Genomic DNA, 20,838 nt, shown 5'->3' with positions numbered 1-20,838 from the left:
GGGATTGAACTGGGGCCCACGGCAGTGAAAGCGCCAAGTCCTAACCACTGGACCTCCAGGGCATTCCTGGCTTTAGTTTGTTTATAAAATGACAGCAGTGACATTCTCTGATTCTAAGAATTAATGATCTCCCAGAACCTCTCTTTTACACTAGAGAAAATCATGTTCCCTTCCCCACTGTAAAACAATATCAGACCACATCCCCACATGAGTAGGCCTCAAACTTTTTTGCATAAGAATCTGCTGAGAGTTTTAAAAAAATATGCAGGATCCTTGGCCTCACTCCTAGCATGCTAATGCAGGAGGTGTGAATATGCATTCTTAACAAGTGCTTGATGCAGGGAGTCCTTGGCACACACTTTGGGAACCGGTGCCCTGCATGAATAGGTTCTTACCGGTTTAAGCAAGATGCCACCCCCATGAGGTGTGGGTGTGGCCCACTGTGATTATGTGTCACTTGCTCCCCCTCCCTTCCCCTGGGAAAAATCAGCTTTGGTCAGGTGAGATGAACATACTGAAAAGCACAGACCTGGATCTGGATACTAGCTCTGCCACTGGGATGCAGGTCTACCTATGAGACCGTGGAAAACTTAGCCTCTCCGAGCCTCCACGTTTCCTGTCTGTAAGGTAGTAGAACCTCACAGGGTTGCTGTAGTAAAGAAGATAATGCATATAAAGCATAGGTACCCAATACATATAACAGATGCCGCCTAGAGAATTCCCTGGCGGTCCAGTGGTTAGGACTCCACGCTTCCACTACGGGGGACATAGGTTCGATCCCTAGTCAGAGAACTAAGATCCCCCATGCAGTGCAGTGCGGCCATTAAATAAATGAATAAATAAATTAATTAATTAAATAGCAGACGCCTCCTAAAACACTGCAGTCTTGCTGAGAAGGGAAAACAGAGGCAATGTGAAGACCAGGAACAGGTATATGAGGGTGTTGGGCGGGCCGGGTGCCCAACACCAAGGTAGACTTTGCCGATAATGATGGGGGCGGGGCAGGTTCTGGATTGCTGTCTAGGGATCTTTCTCCTTCACCTGCTGCCTCTCTGAATCCATCTTTGTCAACATCCCCAGAGTGCAGGACCCGGGACAGGCAACTCAATTCACAACGACCTCTGGAAAACTCATTCCCATTTGCTCTGACAACATTGCTGATTGTGGGCAGAGCAATGATAAAATGTGTACCAAGATAATCAGAAGGATGGAAGGAAAGAATGCCCACGTGCTTTCCTTGTGTGTGAGTGACGAAAAATGGCTCGAGCCAACTGCACTTGGAACTCAAATGTCAGGAAAAGGAGTAAAGGGGAGGCCAGAAAAAAAAAATAGCAACTCCTGGAGGAGCTCGTTGTAAGTATTCACGGGCAAAGGCTTACCTGAGGGATGCAAAAGTCTTAGCCAGACCGCCTGTCTAAAGGGGGCATCAGGCAGATGGGCTCCACCAGGTCTACAGTCAAGTGATGAAAGAAAACAGGCCAGGAAGCACCACAGGAAACAGCTGCCAGTGTGCTGGGGCCTCCCTTGCCCGCCTCATGCATGAGAACCGCCTGCTTAGACTGGCAGGTGATATACATGGTGACATCTAGCGTGAGGAGCTGGTCATCACATGCACCATGGCTAGCGTGTCATTGGTACCCACGTCTCCCTCCTAGCTGGAGGGACCTTTCCCCTGAGAAGCACCAAGAGGCCGGATGTGGTTGCTCTGTGGGTCGTCAGGCAAAGCTCATGGGTCTCAACGTGGCCCCTGGGACTGCAGGTCCAACCAGACCATCCTGCCAGGGGCTACGCTGGTCCTTCTCAGAGCGAGGAAAGCCATCCCAAGGGGGACCCTCCTTACAGGGGCGGCCCTTTGGGGCTACACCAGTGTGTGCTTGAAACACTCCTTCTGTCTCTTGCTTGGCTCCAAGCACAGAGGGAGGACTTCCTGAGAAAGCCGTCTGCTCAGCGAGCTGGTTCTCAAACAAGCGGCGCTCAGCAGACCCACCAGCGCTCAGCGGTGTGGTCCTGGGGTTGCACAGAAGAGCCATGGGGGGTTCAAGCTGGTCTGGAACGTGCTCTGGAAGACTCGCACTTGAACTGTCTGCATGCGAGACCTGTGGGACTCTAACTTCACCCAAATCCTTTTTATTTGCTTAGTACAGATCTATCTGAACTTTACCAGCGTGACCACTGACTATTTGCAGAGCTGCTCAAGAGAGAAGGTGAGGAGAAAAGAGAAAGGTCCCCTCCACCTCATAGAGGAGGGTCTGAGAAGAAGTCCTCCGATATGAAGACCCTTTGCATAAAAATGTACTTCTGCAGCGGCGCTGGTGTAGCCTCTGCCTTCCCGGGTGCATGATCGGGAGGAGGAAACTCAAAGGAGACAAGAAACAGGTGTGTTTCTGTACAAGGGGTACACGGTCCACATCCAAGGATGCTTCATGGGCATCCTGAATCCACCCACAAGCTGAAGCTCTGGCTAGAGGTGTCTGGCTTTAAACGGTGTCCCAGACACTCTCCCAGAAATGAGAATCCAAAAAAGGGGGGATTTGGGTGGGTGCTACAGAACATCATCTCGCAGTCTAAGTAAGGCTCACACCCTACCCAGGAACTAGGCACAATTATTTAGTTAGTTCTCTTTTTTAAAACAAAACCAAAAACTTGTGTCTAGCTAGTATAACCAATGCCATAAGAGCTGAGATGTATTCTGTATCCCAGCTGGACCACGGGATGGTCAAGTAATGAAATATTTCCATTAATATTGATAATAAATAGATTTTGGCAAGGCATACGCAGATTCTTCTGTCCCCCCATATGATACTTGTTCATAATATAAGTGGTTTGAATTCATTTTAATTTAGTTTCTTTGGAATATTTATTTTTAAAATAAACTACTTCTTCATGGTGTGCAAATCACAGTCTGAATCACCACAATACTGACCCCGCCCCTTTTAAGGCTATCAGGGTATGGATAGCATCTTTCCATATCCTGATTTGACATGTATTGCATAAGTGTCAAGTGAATTTTTTTTGAACACCTTTATTGGAGTATAACTGCTTTACAATGGTGTGTTAGTTTCTGCTTTATAACAAAGTGAATCAGTTATACATATACATATATCTCCATATCTCCTCCCTCTTGCATCTCCCGCCCACTCTCCCTATCCCACAGCTCTAGGTGGTCACAAAGCACTGAGCTCATCTCCCTGTGCTATGCGGCTGCTTCCCACTAGCTATCTGTTTTACATTTGACAGTATATATAAATCCATGCCACTCTCTCACTTCGTCCCAGCTTACCCTTCCCTCCCCTGTGTCAAGACCATTCTCTACGTCTGCGTCTTTATTCCTGCCCTGTCCCTAGGTTCTTCATAACCACTTTTTTTTTTTTTTTATTCCACATATGTGTGTTAGCATACGGTATTTGTTTTTCTCTTTCTGACTTACTTCACTCTGTATGACAGACTCTAGGTCCATCCACCTCACTACAAATAACTCAATTTCGTTTCTTTTTATGGCTGAGTAATATTCCATTGTATATATGTGTCATATCTTCTTTATCCATTCATCTGTCGATGGACACTTAGGTTGCTTCCATGTCCTGGCTATTGTAAATAGAGCTGCAATGAACATTTTGGTACATGACTCTTTTTGAATTATGGTTTTCTCAGGGTATATGCCCAGTAGTGGGATTGCTGGGTCATATGGTAGTCCTATTTTTAGTTTTTTAAGGAACCTCCATACTGTTCTCCATAGTGGCTGTATCAATTTACATTCCCACCAACAGTGCAAGAGTGTTCCCTTTTCTCCACACCCTCTCCAGCATTTATTGTTTGTAGATTTTTTGATGATGGCCGTTCTGACTGGTGTGAGGTGATACCTCCTTGTAGTTTTGATTTGCATTTCTCTAATGATTAGTGATGTTGAACGTCCTTTCATGTGTTTGTCAGCAATCTGTCTATATTCTTTGGAGAAATGTCTATTTAGGTCTTCTGCCCATTTTTGGATTGGGTTGTTTGTTTTTCTGATATTGAGCTGCATGAGTTGTTTGTAAATTTGGGGGATTAATCCTTTGTCAGTTGCTTCATTTGCAAATATTTTCTCCCATTCTGAGGGTTGTCTTTTGGTCTTGTTTATGGTTTCCTTTGCTGTGCAAAAGCTTTGTAGTTTCATTAGGTCCCATTTGTTTATTTTTGTTTTTATTTCCATTTCTCTAGGAGGTGGGTCAAAAAGGGTCTTGCTGTGATGTATGTCATAGAGTGTTCTGCCTATGTTTCCCTCTAAGAGTTTTATAGTGTCTGGCCTTACATTTAGGCCTTTAATCCATTTTGAGTTTATTTTTGTTTATGGTGTTAGGGAGTGTTCTAATTTCATTCTTTTACATGTAGCTGTCCAGTTTTCCCAGCACCATTTATTGAAGAGGCTGTCTTTTCTCCACTGTATATTCTTGCCTCCTTTAGCAAAACTAAGGTGACCATATGTGCGTGGGTTTGTCTCTGGGCTTTCTATCCTGTTCCATTGATCTATATTTCTATTTTTGTGCCAGTACCATACTGTCTTGATTACTGTAGCTTTGTAGTATAGTCTGAAGTCCAGGAGCCTGATTCCTCCAGCTCCGTTTTTCTTTCTCAAGATTGCTTTGGCTATTCGGGGTCTTTTGTGTTTCCATACAAATTGTGAAATTTTTTGTTCTAGTTCTGTGAAAAATGTCATTGGTAGTTTGATAGGGATTGCAGTGAATCTGTAGATTGCTTTGGGTAGTATAGTCATTTTCACAATGTTGATTCTTTCAATCCAAGAACATGGTATATCTCTCCATCTGTTGGTATCATCTTTAATTTCTTTCATCAGTGTCTTATAATTTTCTGCATACAGGTCTTTTGTCTCCATAGGTAGGTTTATTCCTAGCAATTTTATTCTTTTTGCTGCAGTGGTAAATGGGAGTGTTTCCTTAATTTCTCTTTGAGATTTTTCATCATTAGTGTATAGGAATGCAAGAGATTTCTGTGCATTAATTTTGTATCCTGCTACTTTACCGAATTCATTAATTAGCTCTAGTAGTTTTCTGGTAGTGTCTTTAGGATTCTCTATATATGCTATCATGTCATCTGCAAATAGTGACAGCTTTACTTCTTTTCCAATTTGTATTCCTTTTATTTCTTTCTCTTCTCTGATTGCTGTGGCTAAAACTTCCAAAACTATGTTAAATAATAGTGGTGAGAGTGGTCAACCTTGTCTTGTTCCTGATCTTTGGTTTCAGTTTTTCACCATTGAGAACGATATTGGCTGTAGGTTTGTCATATACGGCCTTTATTATGTTGAGGTAAGTTCCCTCTATGCCTACTTTCTGGAGGGCTTCTATCATAAATTGGTGTTGAATTTTGTAAAAAGCTTTTTCTGCATCTACTGAGATGATCATATCGTTTTCATCCTTCAATTTGTTAATATGGTGCATCACAATTATTGATTTGCGTATATTGAAGAATCCTTACATTCCTGGGATAAAACACTTGATCATGGTGTATGATCCTTTTAATGTGCTGTTGGATTCTGTTTGCTAGTATTTTGTTGAGGAGTTTTGCATCTATGTTCATCAGTGATATTGGCCTGTAGTTTTCTTTCTTTGTGACATCTTTGTCTGGTTTTGGTATCAGGTTGATGGTGACCTCATAGAATGAGTTTGGGAATGTTACTCCCTCTGCTATATTTTGGAAGAGTTTGAGAAAGATAGGTGTTAGCTCTTCTCTAAATGTTTGATAGAATTCACCTGTGAAGCCATCTGGTCCTGGGCTTTTGTTTGTTGGAAGATTTTTAATCACACTCTCAATTCCAGTGCTTATGATTGGTCTGCTTATATTTTCTAGTTCTTCCTGATTTAGTCTTAGAAGGTTGTGCTTCTCTGAGAATTTGTCAATTTCTTCCAGGTTGTCCATTTTATTGGCATATAGTTGCTTGTAGTAATCTCGCATGATCCTTTGTATTTCTGCACTGTCAGTTGTTACTTCTCCTTTTTCATTTCTAATTCTATTGAGTTGAGTCTTCTCCCTTTTTTTCTTGATGAGTCTGGGTAGTGTTTTATCAATTTTGTTTATCTTCTCAAAGAACCAACTTTTACTTTTATTGATCTTTTCTATTATTTCCTTCATTTCTTTTTCATTTATTTCTGATCTGATCTTTATGATTTCTCTCCTTCTGCTAACTTTGGTGTTTTTTTTTGTTCTTCTTTCTCTAATTGCTTTAAGTGTAAGGTTAGGTTGTTTATTTGAGATGTTTCTTGTTTCTTGAGGTAGGATTGTATTGCTATAAACTTCCCTCTTAGAACTGCTTTGGCTGCATCCCATAGGTTTTGGTTCATCGTGTTTTCATTGTCATTTGTCTCCAGGTATTTTTTGCTTTCCTCTTTGATTTCTTCAGTGATCTCTTGGTTATTAAGTAGTGTATTGTTTAGCCTCCATGTGTTTGTATTTTTTACAGATTTTTTTTCCTGTAACTGATATCTAGACTCATAGCATTGTGGTTGGAAAAGATACTTGATACGATTTCAATTTTCTTAAATTTACCAAGGCTTGATTTGTGACCCAAGATATGATCTATCCTGGAGAATGTTCCATGAGCACTTGAGAAGAAAGTGTATTCTGTTGTTTTTGGATGGAATGTCCTATAAATATCAATTAAGTCCATCCTGTTTAATGTATCATTTAAAGCTTGTGTTTCCTTATTTATTTTCATTTTGGATGATCTGTCCATTGGTGAAAGTGGGGTGTTAAATCCCCTACTATGATTGTGTTAGTGCAGATTTCCCCTTTTATGGCTGTTAGCATTTGCCTTAAGTATTGAGGTGCTCCTATGTTGGATGCCTAAATATTTACAATTCTTATATCTTCTTCTTGGATTGATCCCTTGATCATTATGTAGTGTCCTTCTTTGTCTCTTGTAATAGTCTTTATTTTAATGTCGATTTTGTCTGATATGAGAATTGCTACTCCAGCTTTCCTTTGATTTCCATTTGCATGGACTATATTTTTCCATCCCCTCACTTTCAGTCTGTATGTGTCCCTGGGTCTAAAGTGGGTCTCTTGTAGACAACATATATATGGGTCTTGTTTTTGTATCCATTCAGCCAAGTTTAAGTCTTTTGGTTGGAGCATTCCATTTACATTTAAGGCAATTATCGACATGTATGTTCCTATACATTTTCTTAATTGTTTTGGGTTTGTTACTGTAGGTCTTTTCCTTCTCTGTGTTTCCTGACTAGAGAAGTTCCTTTAGCATTTGTTGTAAAGCTGGTTTGGTGGTGGTGAATTCTCTTAGCTTTTGCTTGTCTGTAAAGGTTTTAATTTCTCTGTCAAATCTGAATGAGATCCTTGCTGGGTAGAGTAATCTTGGTTGTAGGTTTTTCCCTTTCATCACTTTAAATATGTCCTGCCACTCCCTTCTGGCTTGCAGAGTTTCTGCTGAAAGATCAGCTGTTAACCTTATGGGGATTCCCTTGTATGTTATTTGTTGTTTTCCCCTTGCTGCTTTTAATGTTTTTTCTTTGTATTTAATTTTTGACAGTTTGATTAATATGTGTCTTGGTGTGTTTCCCCTTGGATTTTTCCTGTATGGGACTCTCTGCACTTCCCGGACTTGATAAACTATTTACTTTCCCATATTAGGGAAATTTTCAACTATAATCTCTTCAAATATTTTCTCAGACCCTTTCTTTTTCTCTTCTTCTGGGATCCCTATAATTCAAATGTTGTTGTGTTTAATGTTGTCCCAGAGGTCTCTGAGACTGTCCCCAATTCTTTCCATTCTTTTTTCTTTATTCTGCTCTGCAGTAGTTATTTCCACTATTTTATCTTCCAGGTCACTTATCCGTTCTTCTGCCTCAGTTATTCTGCTACTGATTCCTTCTAGAGAACTTTTAACTTCATTTACTGTGTTGTTCATCATTGTTTGTTTGCTCTTTAGTTCTTCTAGGTCCTTGTTAAATGTTTCTTGTATTTTCTCTATTCTATTTCCAAGATTTTGGATCATCTTTCCTATCATTACTCTGAATTCCTTTTCAGGTAGACTGACTATTTCCTCTTCATTTGTTAGGTCTGGTGGGTTTTTGCCTTGCTCCTTCATCTGCTGTGTGTTTCTCTGTCTTCTCATTTTGCTTAACTTACTGTGTTTGGGGTCTCCTTTTTGCAGGCTGCAGGTTCGTAATTCCTGTTGTTTTTGGTGTCTGGTCCCAGTGGCTAAGGTTGGTTCAGTGGGTTGTGTAGGCTTCCTGGTGGAGGGGACTAGTGCCTGTGTTCTGGTGGATGAGCGTGGATCTTGTCTTTCTGGTGGGCAGGTCCACGTTTTGGGGTGTCTGTGACCTTATTATAATTTTAGGCAGCCTCTCTGCTAATGGGTGGGGTTGTGTTCCTGTTTTGCTAGTTGTTTGGCATAGGGTGTCCAGCACTGTACCTTGCTGGTCACTGAATGGAGCTGGGTCTTAACATTGAGATGGAGATCTCTGGGAGAGCTTTTGCCATTTGATATTACGTGGAGCTGGGAGGTCTCTGGTGGACCAATGACCTGAACTCAGCTCTCCCACCTCAGAGGCACAGGCCTGACACCTGGTCAGAGCCCCAAGACCCTGTCAGCCACACGGCTCAGAAGAAAAGGGAAAAGAGAAAGAAAGAAAGAAAGAAAGAAAACTAAAATAAAATTAAATTAAAATAGAAAATAAAAAATAATTATTAAAATTAAAAAATTAAAAATAGAAAAAGAAAAAAAAAAAAGAACGAAAGAAAGAGAGAAGACAGCAACCAAAGTGAAAAACAAATCCACCAAGGGTAACAAGCGCTAAGAACTATATTAAAAAAAAAGAAAAAAGAAAACAATGAACAGACAGACCCCTAGGACAAATGGTAAAAGCAAAGCTATACAGACAAAATCATACCAAGAAGCATACACTTACACACTCACAAAAAGAGAAAAAGGAAAAATATATATATATCGTTGCTCCCAAAGTCCACTGCCTCTATTTTGGGATGATTCGTTGTCTATTCAACGAATAAACATATTCTATTGTCACAGATTCTATTGTGGAATCTGTGTATTCCACAGATGCAGGGTACATCAAGTTGACTGTGGAGATTTAATCCGCTGCTCCTGAGGCTGCTGGGAGGAATTTCCCTTTCTCTTCTTTGTTTGCACAGCTCCTGGGGTTCAGCTTTGGATTTGGACTCGCCTCTGCATGTAGGTCGCCTGAGGGCGTCTGTTCTTCCCTCAGACAGGACAGGGTTAAAGGAGCAGCTGATTCGGGGGCTCTGGCTCACTCAGGCCGGGGGGAGGGAGGGGTACGGATGCGGGGTGAGCCTGTGGCGGCAGAGGCCGGCGTGACGTTGCATCAGCCTGAGGCGTGCCGTGTGTTCTCCCGCGGAAGTTGTCCCTGGATCACGGGACCCTGGCCGTGGCGGGCTGCACAGGCTCCTGGGAGGGGAGGTGTGGATAGTGACCTGTGCTTGCACACAGGCTTCTTGGTGGCAGCAGCAGCAGCCTTAGCTTTTCACACCCATCTCTGGGGTCCGCGCTGATAGCCGTGGTTCGTGACCGTCTCTGGAGTTCATTTAGGCGGTGCTCTGAATCCCCTCTCCTCGCGTACCCTGGAATAATGGTCTCTTCCCTCTTAGGCAGGTCCAGACTTTTTCCCAGACTCCCTCCCGGCTAGCCGTGGTGCACTAGCCCCCTTCAGGCTGTGTTCACGCCGCCAACCCCAGTCCTCTCCCTGGGATCTGACCTCCGAAGAAGCTGGAGCCTCAGCTCCCAGCCCCCGCCCGCCCCCGCGGGTGAGTAGACAAGCCTCTCGGGCTGGTGAGTGCTGGTCGGCACCGATCCTCTGTGCAGGAATCTCTCCACTTTGCCCTCCGCACCCCTGTTGCTGCGCTCTCCTCCGTGGCTGTGAAGCTTCCCCCCTCCGCCACCCACAGTCTCCGCCTGCGAAGGGGCTTCTAGTGTGTGGAAACCTTTCCTCCTTCACAGCTCCCTCCCAGAGGGGCCGATCCCATCCCTATTCTTTTGTCTCTGTTTTTTCTTTTCTCTTTTGCCCTACCCAGGTACGTGGGGAGTTTCTTGCCTTTTGGGAAGCCTGAGGTCTTCTGCCAGCGTTCAGTAGGTGTTCTGTAGGAGTTGTTCCACATGTAGATGTATTTCTGATGTATCTGTGGGGAGGAAGGTGATCTCCACGTCTTACTCTTCCGCCATCTTGAAGGTCTCCCCTCAAATGAATTTATGCAAAGTCAATCTGACTTTACCTATACTTTTTCTTATGAAATGTGGGAAAGGGATGTATTAGCAGGGAAAGTGTCCCCCCATAGACTAGTTGAGTGATTTTGGAAAGGAAGAGGCCCAGATGGTGGCTGTCCCCCTGGCCTTTAGTCACTGCACTTAGTATGTCAGCAGCCCTGTGCCCCCAGGCAGTATTTTCAGTCCTTTGCCAACTCCATGGTACCCTCTCCACCATACTGGTCACCTCCCCTGCTCCCTGGACCATAAGTATCCCCACTCTTGCTCAGGGATGTGCTGGCTCTAGTCTTACAGAAGCAGCTTTGACAAGCACAGATATTTCTTAGGCTGGAGGCTTTGGGTGCCAGGAAATATAATTCATTGCCTATATTATCAGTTCTGTAAGTCCAAACTTCTATAAGTGAGTTTGCTTGGAATAAACCATTTAGATTGCAGTAAAAGGAGAGAAGGGAGATGGCTGGTATGTGTGGCAGGGTGAAGTGGAGAATAAAAGAGAGGGAATCTGTGTGAATGCACAAGAAAATATTTGCTTTAATACCACCTTGCTTCTGTAGAGCACTTTACGGTTATAAAGCATTTTAATGCATATGAACTTATTTTTAAAAATCTGTATCTCAGGCAGAACTGGCTGAGAGCAGGGAAGCCTGGAAGGAGTCCAGGCAACAGTGACAAGACCTGGCCTAGAACAGATGTGTCCCTAAGTCACCCTTTAAGTCTGGGAAGACTCTTAACTTCTCTGAGACTCAGTTTCCCTATTGATCAAACAAAAACTAAATTAGAACAAGGGCTTGGATTATCTAATTTCTAGAGTCCCTTCGACTCTGAACGTTGATGATGCCATTTGTTATAACAACGTGTTGTTGCATAACTGATTACAGTAGGGCTTTTGTGACACCAAGAGTAAAGTTAGACTTAATCTTGTAGAGGAAAAATGCTGGCTTAGAATGAGTTACAGATCTGCTGCTTACTCATCAGCTGTGTGACTTTGACAAAGCGAGTAACTTCTCTGAGCCTCAGTTTCCTAATCAGGAAATGAGGACAATAAGACTTGTCTTGTAGGGCAGTTGTACTTGTTAAATGAGATAGTGAATCTGAATGTACTTTTAAACTCTAATGACCTAAAAAATGTGATAATTTATTGTTATCACTATTACCAGCATGCAGAAAAATCCATTAGCCCTCTAAGAATTACCTAACAGGGCTTCCCTGGTGGCACAGTGGTTAAGAATCCGCCTGCTAATGCAGGGGACACGGGTTCGAGCCCTGGTCCGGGAAGATCCCACATGCCATGGAGCAACTAAGCCCGTGCGCCACAACTACTGAGCCTGCGCTCTAGAGCCCGCGTGCCACAACTACTGAGCCCACGTGCCACAACTACTGAAGCCCATGCGCCTAGAGCCCGTGCTCTGCAACAAGAGAAGCCACAACAATGAGAAGCCCGTGCATCGCAACAAAGAGTAGCCCCTGCTCTCAGCAACTAGAGGAAACCCGTGTGCAGCAGCGAAGACCCAATGCAGCCAAAAATTAAATAAATGAATACATTAATTAATTAAAAAAAAAAGAATTACCTAACAATGGAAACAAATGAATTGAGCAGCCCTTACTATTCACCCAGCATAAGTCCTAATCAGGGAGTAAAGGCCATTTACAACTCCAGGGAAAAAAAGTTTAGCTTCTTCCCTGCTTTACGATATCCATGGAGTAGACTTCTGTGTGCCCCTCGCCCCTGTAAGCCACATACAGAAGGCTTAGGATGCTAACAGTGATGATTTTCTCCACCGTGAGGGCAACGAAAGTAATCTCCTTATACAGATCTTTCAAAGACCAACAAAGACCACCATTTATATTAGAAATAATTAATTATACCATCGTACTTAGAAAGGCAATACCTGTTCTTCCAAACTTTGTAAAATGACGATTAGAGCACAACATCGTGACTGGAAATGAGGAATCCTGGAACGTTCTTTGGAAGCACCTGGTCTTATTTTAAGTTGCCTAATAAAAGAACTGACACTCCACTGCCATCCCCAGGTACACAGCCCCTCCCAGCACATTTGGGGCTAAGTGTTCAGAATTATGCACGCAGACCTATATAATAGAAGCCTCTACTCCAAGGTGATTTTTCACTCCCTTTCTTGGAATTACTGTGTATTACGTTGTCATGTACAAGGTTGGAAAGAAGCTCATCTAAAAAGGGATAAACTTTTTTTTTTTTTCCAGGATGACCAAGTAACAGAGGGCCTTCATCTCTGGGCAATAGTCTCAGGAAGCCTATTGTTTTCTTTGTTCTCTGATATTTTTGAGCTTGTCTGGGTTTTAAGTACTGGGTATCTTAGGCCATAGGTTTTAGCATGAAAGTCTTTACATACAAATTAAATAACCTTTTTTTTAAAATTGAAGTAGAGTTGATATACAGTGTTGTGTTAGTTTCCAGTGTACAGCAAAGTGATTGTTATATGTATTCTTTTTCAGATTCTTTTCCATTATAGGTTATTACAAGATGTTGAATATAGTTCCCTGTGCTATACAGTAGGTCCTTGTTGTTTATCTATCTTATATATTAAATAAACTTTTAATTAATAGAATCTTACAGAAATCATAGCTTGCATGGACTGCACGTAAGAGGAAAAATAAATTTACTTTTAAAAAACCTTAATTCTTTATATAATTTGGGCTTTTTAAAAAATACCTTGAAAATAAAAGCAAAGATAGCAAGTACTTTAAGGATAAGACACAAGCTCCATCCCCAAATAAAATCAATAATGGTGTTGAGAGAAAGTGAAACTCTCTTCTAATGAACTTGATGAAATATCAGTTCTGTGCCTCATGGAAATTTGGGGCTAGAATTAATTCTTAATTCATGCCTATTCCTACTTCAACCTTGCTGATCATCAGAGATATATAATCAACAATTTGGCATTCCAAGTAGCTAAACTCGATGCATTCTTTTAAACTCTAAAAGTATCTCTATAGAGTGAAAACAAACAAGCAAAAAATATATATATATACATATCTAAAGTTGTTTCAACCAACAGACTTAGGGGTAATTGCTAGGAGTAAATGAATATCTTGTCACGACCAATAAATTTAGGGATACCTGCTAGAAATAAATGTCTACCTTGTCAATCTACCATTGCTTGCCACAGTTCTTTCTTTCCTTAAATGAATCATGTCTAACGCAGAACTGATAAGTAGTAATTGATTTAATTCTCTGAGTAACATGCATCTTCTGTATCATTATATACAGTTCTGGCCCAATATATTTACTGCACTTTTTATTGAGTAACATGGAAGTGAGTGCTGAGTTGGCAGCCCAATAATAAATGGCCCTCATGTTATCTGAGTTGCTCTCTTGCATTGACAAAAATGGTGATAAATTGGGTTGTAATTGAGAAAGAAAAGGAAGACGATTACTCCTGATGCTGAGATGCATTTATCCCCTGCCCCAGCCCTTACTGAACATGCATGCTCCTCCATCAGCCTGCAGGATTAACCCTGAAACAGAGAGCAGCCCAGGGTACCGCCCTGTCTGGCACACAGCCTCATACCCCTGCAGCCACAAGCTGACCACGTGAGTGGCTTCCATGGGATGGGGGTAGGGGGTGGAGGGGAGCACTTTACCTTCCTGCACACAGACGGGTTTATCACTTGGGATCCAGCCTAGGGTTCCGTTCAGATGTTTCATACACAGTCTCTTTGTAGAGCCCTTCAGCTTGAATCCATCTTGGCAGTGAAATCGGGTGACAGAGCTTTCAAAGAAAACCCCTCCGCTGGGTGTCCTGAAGCCATTCTCAGGGACGCCTGGGTCAGCACACACCTGAAGGTCATCAAACCCTACATGGACAGAGAGAAGAAAAGGTGCCTCTGAATATATTCTTCGGATGCTGAAGGTTTCCCATGACAAATGGCAGACGCTGTATTCTTTCCGATGCTATGGGCCACCCAACTCCACCAATAAAAAAGCCAAGAAAATAAACACTCTAGTGCACATTTCACACTGCTTTTTGCTCTTTGCTTAGAAAAGCGCTCATTAGTGATTTCAGTTTCACGGTCAAGTTAGCCCTTCAAGAGGTTCTAGGAGTAGGGAGATGAGGAAAAGTAAACAACGAAAGGAATACAAAATGGTAAATGTCGAGACTTAAGTACAAAATGCAGAAGGGAGCGGAGGAGGGAGAGGTGGTCGGGAAAGGGGGAGATGGAATCTGAGCCTGGCTTTGAAGGACGGGTAAGACTTCAAGGACAGAACCAACTTTGTGGAGGGAGACACCGGGGAATGGCGTGCGCAATGGCCGGGCCGGGAGATCACGGGCGTGTCTGCAGAGCAGCAGGTGGCTGAGAGGATACAGGGTTTGTGGAAGAGGCAGGCTGGCAATGCCCAACCCCCCCCCCCGCCCCCTGCCCTCACCCCCATCATCCAGGCCTGGTCCACATTTCTCCTCCTCCGGGAGGCCTTCCTTAACCCCACTCTCCCTGCCCCCCCCCATTTGTTCCACCCCTGTAATGTGAACACAGCCCTGTACTGAATCATTTGGAGAATGATCGCCTCTCATCCTGGGTTATGAGCCCCTCGAGGACAGGTTTTGAGACTTTTTCACTCTTGTGAAACCTATCACAGCTCTGCCTAGAACGTGCTCCATAAATGTTTGATGAGTGAATAAACAGAGTTGGAAAAGGGAGTGGGAGACACACCGGGGTGACCCTAGAAAGCCGGGCTGAGCGAGGAGGCCAGCGTGGAGCCATGGAGCTGGGTAGTGGGGACCAGGAGGCCGAAAGGACAGCAGCCTGAGGGACTAAGTGGAGGAGGAAGAGCCCAGAGAGTGGCTAGGAGACCCAGGCAATGGTGCGGTCAGACGTGGTGGGCCTGAGGGCACAGGAAAGTGCTGGAAGCAGCAAGGAGGGCACCAGAGTGTGAGACATCCCGGTTCCAGGGGCCCCGTGTCAACTGACTGGATGTTGGGGTGAGGGAGACGGCCAGACGGCTGGGACGAAGGCCTGACTCTGGCCTCCATGAGGAGGAGAGGGGTGGGGTCATGGCACTTACTGAGAGCTTCGGACAAAGACATGACTGGGACCAGATTTGCATTTTTTTTTTTTAAGAATTTAACTTTTTAAATTAATTAATTAATTTACTTATTTTTGGCTGTGTTGGGTCTTCATTTCTGTGCAAGGGCTTTCTCTAGTTGCGGCGAGTGGGGGCCACTCTTCATCGTGGCGCGTGGGCCTCTCACTATCGCGGCCTCTCTTGTTGCAGAGCACAGGCTCCAGACACGCAGGCTCAGTAGTTGCGGCACACGGGCTTAGTTGCTCCGTGGCATGTGGGATCTTCCCAGACCAGGGCTCGAACCCGTGTCCCCTGCATTGGCAGGCAGATTCTCAACCACTGCGCCACCAGGGAAGCCCCCAGATTTGCATTTTTGAATGATCTTTTGTGTAGCCACACGGAGCTCATGGATGTCACGATCTTGTTGGGGGACACCAAGGATAAGGAAGGGGTCGTCTATGTGCACAATGCTCCAACGTATCCTCCAAGGAAAGCAATGCAGGCGACAGAGAGAACCCTAAACTTCTGTGCACTACGAAGGCCTTCTACTCCATTTTCTTATAAAATCAACCAACAAATCCTTCCTGAAAAGGTACCCAGAACAACTATGCATGACTCCGTCCAGATGGGGGTCGGTGTGCCCGTCCACCCCCACCCCCAGTGCAGCCAGGTCAAGACGTGGCAGAGGGACAGGAATAGCCTGGGCCATCTTAGAAAATCTCAGCCCAGACCCAGAGGCAGTATCACTGGGGCTCTTGGAGGACTTACGTGGTTTCCAGGTGATGCCCAGATGTCGGACTCATGAGACATCTGATCCTCTGTAACACACTGGGCTTGCAAAACGTCCTCAGCTGGTAGGTGATTCCCTGACCCCAACTTTCATGGGCTCATGAAGGACTCACTTGCTGTCCTCCCCAACTGACCTAAAGACCCTGGACATTCTGCCAGCACCGCTGTGCTGAAAGCCACACGACACGGCGCAGTAGGCACCGTGGCAGCACAGGGTCCAGCAGTTATAACGTGCTCTCTCTGCCGAGGGCATGCGGCTGTGGACCAAGCGAAAAGTCAAGGAGGAAAGCAGGGAAGTGGACAGCGTCCACATCTGACTCTATTACATCTTTAAGTGGGAGCAGGTCTGATACTTTATCAAACAGAAGATGCTTTGACAAAGGAGACACCATCTAGCCTCTCAGCCCCCCTGACACGCAGCCGCAGCTCTGCCCCGCTGTGAGTACCCCGAGAGTGGAGGCAGGTTTCCAGCCCCTTGGAGGGTGATTAATACCCATCTGGGGGGAGGGCAATAAAGTACTGGTGGGTCGTTAAGTGATGGCTTCATGTTTTTGCTTCAAAGGAAAGTACTGTAAATTGTCAAGTGCTTCCTAAGTGATGAAGGTCAATGATTTCCTTCTGAGTCTGGCCACCTCAGGGTGGGTCCTTTAAACGTATACCCATTATGGTATTGAGGGGGCAACTAGCAGCAATGGAATTCGTGATTCCATCCCAGCCTAGAAAGCCTAGAAGCATAAACATACAGAAACCTGAATGGTCTGGACGCTTTCTGGCAGTCTGTGAGTGAAAGTCACTCTGACACACACGCTGGAAGTCAAACAGAGGCTGTATCAGACACTGGGTGGCCACAGAAGGGCAAGCCGAGGCTAAGAGGAGGGGACAGCCTTCTGGAAGGTCTGGGGCTGACTCCTCACAGCTAGGCAGACACCCACCAGGCAGAGCGAGGAAGGGCACTGGGGGGGGGCAGGTCACAAGGCATGGAGGTGGGAAGCCGCTGAGCACATTTCAGGGAAGAGGCTGGGGTTCAGGTTCTGCCAGGCTTGGGGCAGGGTGACTGCCATAGGTGGAGCCCTGGGGTGGAGGGTGGTGAAGGGAGGGCAGGAGATGGCGACAACAGATCCCGAAGGCTGAATGTGTTAGCTAAGCGTCTGGACTTGAGGAGGAGGTGAGGGGTAGGGGCGTGGCACGTACTGAGAGCTTTGAACAAAGACATGACTGGGATCAGATTTGTTTTGTTGAATGATCTTTCCTGTACTCTCACAGAGGACTGACTCGTATAGACCAAGCAGGAGGCAGGAAGCTCGTCGGAAGTGCCTCCAGGCCACCAGCTGCACCAGAGGAGCAGGAGGGCAGCTCTGTAAAAGGACATTCACGGATCCAGGCTCTCTCTGGCTGGGGTCGGGCCCAGAAGTCTTGAGTTTTAGAAAGTTCTCTCAATGACTCAGGCAGCCAGTCCCGCACCTGCCCGAGGGAGGACCAGCATCTGAGAACCGTGGGATTTCAGGGCTCGTGCCAGAACTGGGTGGGAAACAAGGAGTCAGAACCAAGGCGGACGCAATGGAATAGAAAGAGGGCCACATGAGACACTAAGGACACAGAATCACAAAACCTGTGACCGCCTGGATGGAGGACGGGGTTAGGGGAATGAACTAAAAGAGAGGCATCTAGGATAACGCCCACGTTCTGATGCCGACGACGGCGTAGACAGTGGGGCCATGCACTCAGACTGACAGGACAAGGTGAAGACAGCAATGATGTGTCTGGTGGGGGGCCGGGGAGTTTGAGTTCTTGGTGGAGGGGGGACACCCAGGCAGAGATGTCTGGTGATGAGCTGGAGGCTGAGCCTGAAGCTCCATGGTGCCCTGGGCTGGTGCGGGCATGGGCGGGTGCTCTGTCCCGGGAACGAGCGTAGCGTGAGAGAAGCAGCAGCTGAGGCACCCACAAAGGACGCTGGGAATACAGGGCCATGGAGGAGGAAGACCTGACTGTGTCATGGAAGCAAGGGAAAGGGTTTCAGGAAGGAAGGAATGGGCGTCAGTGTCAGCTGAGATCCACTAAGCAAAGTCTGAGAAGCATCCACTGGCTGAGGGCAGGGAGCACTGAGACCAGTGCCCAGGCAGCTTCAGGGACAAGGAAGAACTAGCCCTGGGGGAGGACGCCTGCCTGCTCATGTTTCGGGGGGGGGGGCGGGCCAGTGAGAGTAAGCATGGGCTTCTCTTTCCAGATGCTTAGTGTGAACAAAAGAACACAGGTTGGGAGTTATCCCTGGATTAGGGTCAAGGGAGGGGTTTTATTGTTGTAATAAAATTATAAGATGAAGGAGATTTGAATACGTCTCTACACAGCAGGGGGAAACAAAGACTGCAGATGAGGGGGAGCAAAGGGGAGGCAAGTGGGGTAAGTTCCCTGCACCTGGATGTGGGCAGGGAGGGGACCCAAACCCCGGAGGAGGGATTGCCCTCCACTGAGGCAGGAAGGGGAGTTATGCCGGAACCTCCACGGAGGGAAGCATGTGCCCCATAATGTGCTCAGCCTCCAGGACTCAGCTTAAGTAGCGCCTCCCCCTGGGAGCGTTCTTCCTCCCTTCAGGCACCTGGGCTGACCTCTCTTAGCGTGCCCCTCGCCCTGTCATTGCTGGTCTGCTTAGCTGTCTCTCCCATTGGGCTGTAAACTCCTGGAGCGGGAGATGGGGTCCTATACTTCACTTCCTCCTATAGTGAGTGTGGGCATTCCACAAGTGCTGCTAATGAAGGATTGGTGGGTGGATGGATGGATAGAGGATAGGTGGGTGAATAGATGGATGGATAGATGGGTGATGGATAGAGGATAGGTGGGTGGATAGATGGATGGAGAGAGGATAGGTGGATGGGTAGAAATAGGTGGGTAGACGGATGGATGGATGGACAGAAGATGAATGGATGGATAGATGAAGAGGATACGTGGCTGGATGGATGGATGGTTGGATGGATGAATAGAAGATGAGTGGATGGAGGGTGGGTGAGTGGATGGATGGTTGGATGGATAGAAGATGAATGGATGGAGGGTGGGTAGGTGGATGGATGGATGGCTAGAAGATGAACGGACGGATAGATGAAGAGGATAGGTGGGTGGATGGATGGATGGTTGGATGGATGAATAGAAGATGAATGGATGGAGGGTGGGTGGGTGGATGGATGGATGGATAGAAGATGAATGGATGGATGGATGGATAAATGAAGAGGATAGGTGGGTGGAGGGATGGATGGATAGAGGATAGGTGGGTGAATAGATGGATGGATAGATGGGTGATGAATAGAGGACAAGTGGGTGGATAGATGGTTGGAGAGAGGATAGGTGGATGGATAGAAAATCGGTGGGTAGATAGATGGATGGATGGACAGAAGATGAATGAATGGATGGATGGATGGATGAATAGAAGATGAATGGATGGAGGGTGGGTGGGTGGATGGATGGATGGTTGGATGGATGAATAGAAGATGAATGGATGGAGGGTGGGTGGGTGGATGGATGGATGGATAGAAGATGAATGGATGGAGGGTGGGTGGATGGATGGTTGGATGGATAGAAGATGAATGGATGGAGGGTGGGTGGATGGATGGATGGATAGAAGATGAATGGATGGAGGGTGGGTGGGTGGATGGATGGATAGAAGATGAATGGATGGAGGGTGGGTGGATGGATGGATGGATGGATAGAAGATGAATGGATGGAGGGTGGGTGGGTGAATGGATGGTTGGATGGATGAATAGAAGATGAATGGATGGAGGGTGGGTGGGTGGATGGATGGATAGAAGATGAATGGATGGAGGGTGGGTGGATGGTTGGATGGATGAATAGAAGATGAATGGATGGAGGGTGGGTGGATGGATGGATGGATAGAAGATGAATGGATGGAGGGTGGGTGGATGGATGGAGCCACATGCTCTGCTGGACTCATCAGGCAAAGATCCCTACCCCATCCCACCAAACAGTCACACCTATCATTCTGATAGTCCCAGAAGCTTATGTATTCCATAGACAAGGGAGGTGTGCATTCTCTCCCGCAGCACAGACACACTCTCTCCTAACACCCTCTCACCTTCCTCTCTTCTCCCAGCCTAAGTAGACTGCATTCCTTAGATTTTTATACCCTTCTTCCAATCCACATCCTCAGACACCTCAGCCTTCCTCCTCCGTCTCCACTGTAGGATCCAAGGTAGGTTTACGCAAAGGATTTGGCTGAGACATCTGTGCCTCTCCCGCCACCACACACACACTTTTGGCCGGTCACCCCCTGCTCACAAATGAGCCATGCGGACTGCTAAGTCCTAGGCACTGACCCCTTGACTTGTCACACCACCCTACCACCGTGCCCCGGGCCACAGAGCTGTTCTCTCTCAGAGAAGGACAGATCATTCAAGTGAGAGCTGAAGATGCAGCCCCGAATCCATCAGAAAAACGACTCCTGCTCTAATAAATAAATGATGAGAGCATCGTGGAAATGATGATGGGAGAGCAGCAGAATTTCCCAATGAATCTAACTCGACACTCTTTCTTTCTTTATTCCTTCCTTTTAAAAAGAGCATTTCCATCCACTTTCCCTGCTTTCATGTCACCACTGCTAGCCTCCGGCTCTGTTCCCGTGCCTGGGACAGTGCTGATGATCAGGGTGCTGCTGGCCGTGGGATCCAGCCCTTGGCATGGAAGAGGGAAGTAAGAACAAGCGGTAAAAAGAGAGCAATCAGAAAATGAGATGGTATAAGAAGAAAATATTCTTCATTTT

General features: G+C 45.8%; 1 protein-coding gene across 4 annotated transcripts in view; it reads right to left on the bottom strand.

Moving 5' to 3' along the window:
- Positions 1 to 20,838, bottom strand: part of SUSD4 (sushi domain containing 4) — a 137,083-nt gene that overhangs the window by 52,940 nt on the left and 63,305 nt on the right. For all 4 annotated transcript variants that reach the window (XM_057554012.1, XM_057554006.1, XM_057554017.1 and 1 more), the window contains exon 3: positions 13,868 to 14,080. In XM_057554012.1, the coding sequence (XP_057409995.1) occupies positions 13,868 to 14,080 (213 nt within the window). The remainder of the gene's footprint in view (positions 1 to 13,867; positions 14,081 to 20,838) is intronic.

This window comes from Balaenoptera acutorostrata, chromosome 1, assembly GCF_949987535.1.
Source record: "Balaenoptera acutorostrata chromosome 1, mBalAcu1.1, whole genome shotgun sequence".
NCBI classification, from domain to species: Eukaryota; Metazoa; Chordata; class Mammalia; order Artiodactyla; family Balaenopteridae; genus Balaenoptera; species Balaenoptera acutorostrata.
The sequence above is the reverse complement of the archived record's forward strand: the minus strand, read 5'-3'. Positions and strand labels throughout refer to the sequence as shown.